This window comes from Solanum dulcamara, chromosome 7, assembly GCF_947179165.1.
Source record: "Solanum dulcamara chromosome 7, daSolDulc1.2, whole genome shotgun sequence".
Taxonomy (NCBI): Eukaryota; Viridiplantae; Streptophyta; class Magnoliopsida; order Solanales; family Solanaceae; genus Solanum; species Solanum dulcamara.
In genome coordinates this window covers 78,688,151-78,691,454 of record NC_077243.1, presented here as the reverse complement: position 1 = coordinate 78,691,454, position 3,304 = coordinate 78,688,151, and the positions used below count along the sequence as shown (strand labels likewise).

The following is a 3,304-nucleotide window of genomic DNA, read 5'->3' as shown; positions in this document are numbered from 1 at the left end:
TAACAAGCAGCCCAAAAATTGGCCAATCAATCTAATTTTATGTACTTTTAACCAGAGGTCTCAAGTTAGAATGTTGAAAATAGAGAAATTCATGCTAAGAAGTCCTTCCCCTTAAATGAATCTTACACTGCGTGAATTTGAATTAGTCAGAACTATGAGTTTCGGATATCAAATGGTTACACCATAAAAACATACTCCTGCATCATTTGACTTGGCACGAAGTTTAAGAAAGAAATAAAGACTTTTGATATTTGTGGTCTAAAACACTCATTGTGCATTTGTATGGTTATAAATAATTTCATTAAGTGTAAAAAAAAAATTAAAGTTAAATTATTTTCAATTATATAAGAATATCATTCTTTTTAAGACAGAGATAGAGAATGTAATAAACAAAGTGATGATTTGTTTGGTTGACTTAATATATAATAAGATAACAAAGTCTAAAATATAGATAATGGTGTGCATTTTAAGAATTCTTATCACAGACAACTTCAAAGCCAACTACTATATGCTAATACTCAAATGAAAAAAAAAATTGCAAAGATAGTTCTTAATGTCATGCATAACTTTAAATAGTAAGATATAAAGGTATATGCCCATAATATTCCGGAGATTATTCTGTCTATGTCTGAAATGGTATTAGTGAAATTAATCTTATAAGTAGTTGCAATTTTCCCAAAGCTTAACACATTAATTTTCCAAAGTGCCCAATCTTCTGAAGAAGAAAAAAAAAGGAGGAGGTAACTTAAATAGTTTTTTAGTTAAGACATTATATTTTCTTTTGCAATATAGCTAGCTCATCTAGTAAATGGCATTTCAATTTATGTTACATTATTTTCCATATTAGTTTGTTTTAGAAAGAATAATTTTTTTTCTATATTTGTAAACAATTTAACTTTAAACTTCTCATTTTAATTTAAATGAGAAGCTTTTATAGTCACATAAATATCATGACATGTTCAGCATCACAAATTTCAAAAACTATTCTTCCAATTTTAAACCTTATTCCATTAAGTGTGAAGTTTTGATGTCTAAATAAGTCAAAATTTTACAAAAAAATCTACTCCTTACTAAATAAAAAAAAGGGTCAAAACGACCTCCGTAGGTCGACATTTTAGCAATACCAATCAAAATTCACCTTGAAGTGGAGGTTGGTATTGTACTGATCGGTATCAAAGTTGACCTTCGGAGGTTGGTATTTTCGACCACACGGTCAATTCTTATTTTTAAAACATTTTCTTGGAAAATACCTACCTTCGGAGGTCGGTTTTTTGAATTATAAAATACACCATCCAACAAACAAATCCCCATATTTATCGTGATAAGCTACATTTCTACAATTAGACTATTGGTGCTTGTTGGTTTAAGACTTGATTTTTTTTATTTATACTCTTTAAATTTATCTTTTTTTATCGTTAAAGTATATATATTTCAAAAAAAATATTTAGGCTAAAATTGACCACCAGATCGGTTTTTGGTCAATTTTGGACCTTTAATTTTCTTACTAGTGTTTTTAATCGATTTGCGTCTTGAAATGCAGATAATTTTGCACTTTTGGATCAAGAACCAATTTTATTCATTATGGCTGTGGAGGATAATAATTTACAAGTGCTTAATGCACTTGATTTGGCCAAAACTCAACTTTACCATTTTACAGCAATCGTTATTGCTGGAATGGGATTTTTCACTGATGCCTATGATCTCTTTAGCATTTCCCTTGTCACTAAATTACTTGGCCGTATATACTACACCAAACCGGATCTTTTGAAACCCGGAACACTCCCTCCAACCGTCTCGGCGTCCGTCACGGGTGTCGCCCTTGTCGGCACCCTGGCCGGCCAGCTTTTCTTCGGCTGGCTCGGAGACAAAATGGGCCGGAAAAAGGTCTATGGTATGACATTGGTTCTCATGGTTTTGTGTTCCGTTGCTTCAGGGCTCTCCTTGGGTAGTACCCCTAAGGGTGTTATGACCACACTATGTTTCTTTAGATTTTGGCTTGGATTTGGCATCGGTGGCGATTACCCTTTATCCGCCACGATCATGTCCGAATATGCTAATAAGAAGACACGTGGCGCCTTCATAGCTGCGGTTTTTGCTATGCAAGGGTTCGGAATTTTGTTCAGTGGGATAATTGCACTTATTACATCAGCTGCATTTGATCACGCCTATAAAGCCCCAACTTTCGCGGAAAATGCAGCTCTGTCCACTGTGCCACAAGCCGACTACATTTGGCGTATAATTCTCATGTTCGGGTCATTGCCAGCTGGCCTCACTTTCTACTGGCGCATGAAGATGCCTGAAACAGCTCGTTACACGGCTCTCGTGGCGAAAGATGCCAAAAGAGCCGCGCAGGACATGGGCAGGGTACTACAAGTTGAAATTGACCCCGAGGACGCGAAAATCGAACAATTGTCTAGGGACGAAACCAATCAATTCGGTCTGTTTTCATGGGAATTTGTTCGACGCCATGGATTGCACTTATTTGGAACGTGTTCCACGTGGTTTTTGTTGGATATTGCTTTCTACAGCCAAAATCTATTCCAGAAAGATGTGTTCTCCGCTGTTGGATGGATCCCTAAAGCCCCAACAATGAATGCTGTTCAGGAAGTTTACAAAATATCTAGAGCGCAAACCTTAATTGCGCTCTGTAGTACGGTGCCAGGGTACTGGTTCACCGTGGCATTTATTGACATCATCGGAAGGTTTGCGATCCAATTGATGGGCTTCTTCTTCATGACTGTGTTTATGTTTGCGATCGCCATTCCCTACCATCATTGGACATTGGAGGCCAATCGTATTGGATTCATCATAATGTACTCTCTTACATTTTTCTTCGCGAATTTTGGGCCTAACGCAACCACATTTGTGGTTCCCGCTGAGATTTTCCCAGCTAGGCTTCGGTCAACATGTCATGGAATTTCTGCGGCTGCAGGTAAGGCTGGAGCTATAATAGGAGCGTATGGATTTCTATATGCTGCCCAAAGCAAAGATCCAACGAAAACCGATGCAGGATACCCTGCGGGTATCGGAATAAAGAACTCACTGATTGTTCTAGGGTTCATCAATGCTCTAGGAATGATATGTACATTTTGTGTGCCAGAGCCAAAAGGAAAATCTCTAGAGGAAGCATCACAGGAAACTATGGGTGGAGAAACATGAGCTCATTAATTAATTGTTTGGAAAAAAACACTTTTTTTAACCTTTGCTTTCAATGTATTATCATTGTTGCTTTAATTTGCTTTTTTTTGTGTTTATTTTTTTGGTATTGTCTAAGCTTGTTTGTTGTAATTTTTAAATTCTTTTT

At 36.4% G+C, this 3,304-nt stretch overlaps 1 protein-coding gene across 1 annotated transcript; it reads left to right on the top strand.

Moving 5' to 3' along the window:
• The first annotated feature begins 621 nt into the window (after positions 1-621).
• Positions 622-3,304, top strand: LOC129895372 (low affinity inorganic phosphate transporter 1-like). Its single transcript, XM_055971081.1, has 2 exons — positions 622-740; positions 1,541-3,304. Exon 2 carries the CDS (start codon positions 1,582-1,584, stop codon positions 3,157-3,159), a length of 1,578 nt encoding a protein of 525 aa, XP_055827056.1. The 5' UTR covers positions 622-740; positions 1,541-1,581; the 3' UTR covers positions 3,160-3,304.

Bases quoted from the DNA above. Each gene is read 5' to 3' on its own strand.
- LOC129895372 (XM_055971081.1), top strand. From the start codon at position 1,582: ATGGCTGTGGAGGATAATAATTTACAAGTGCTTAATGCACTTGATTTG.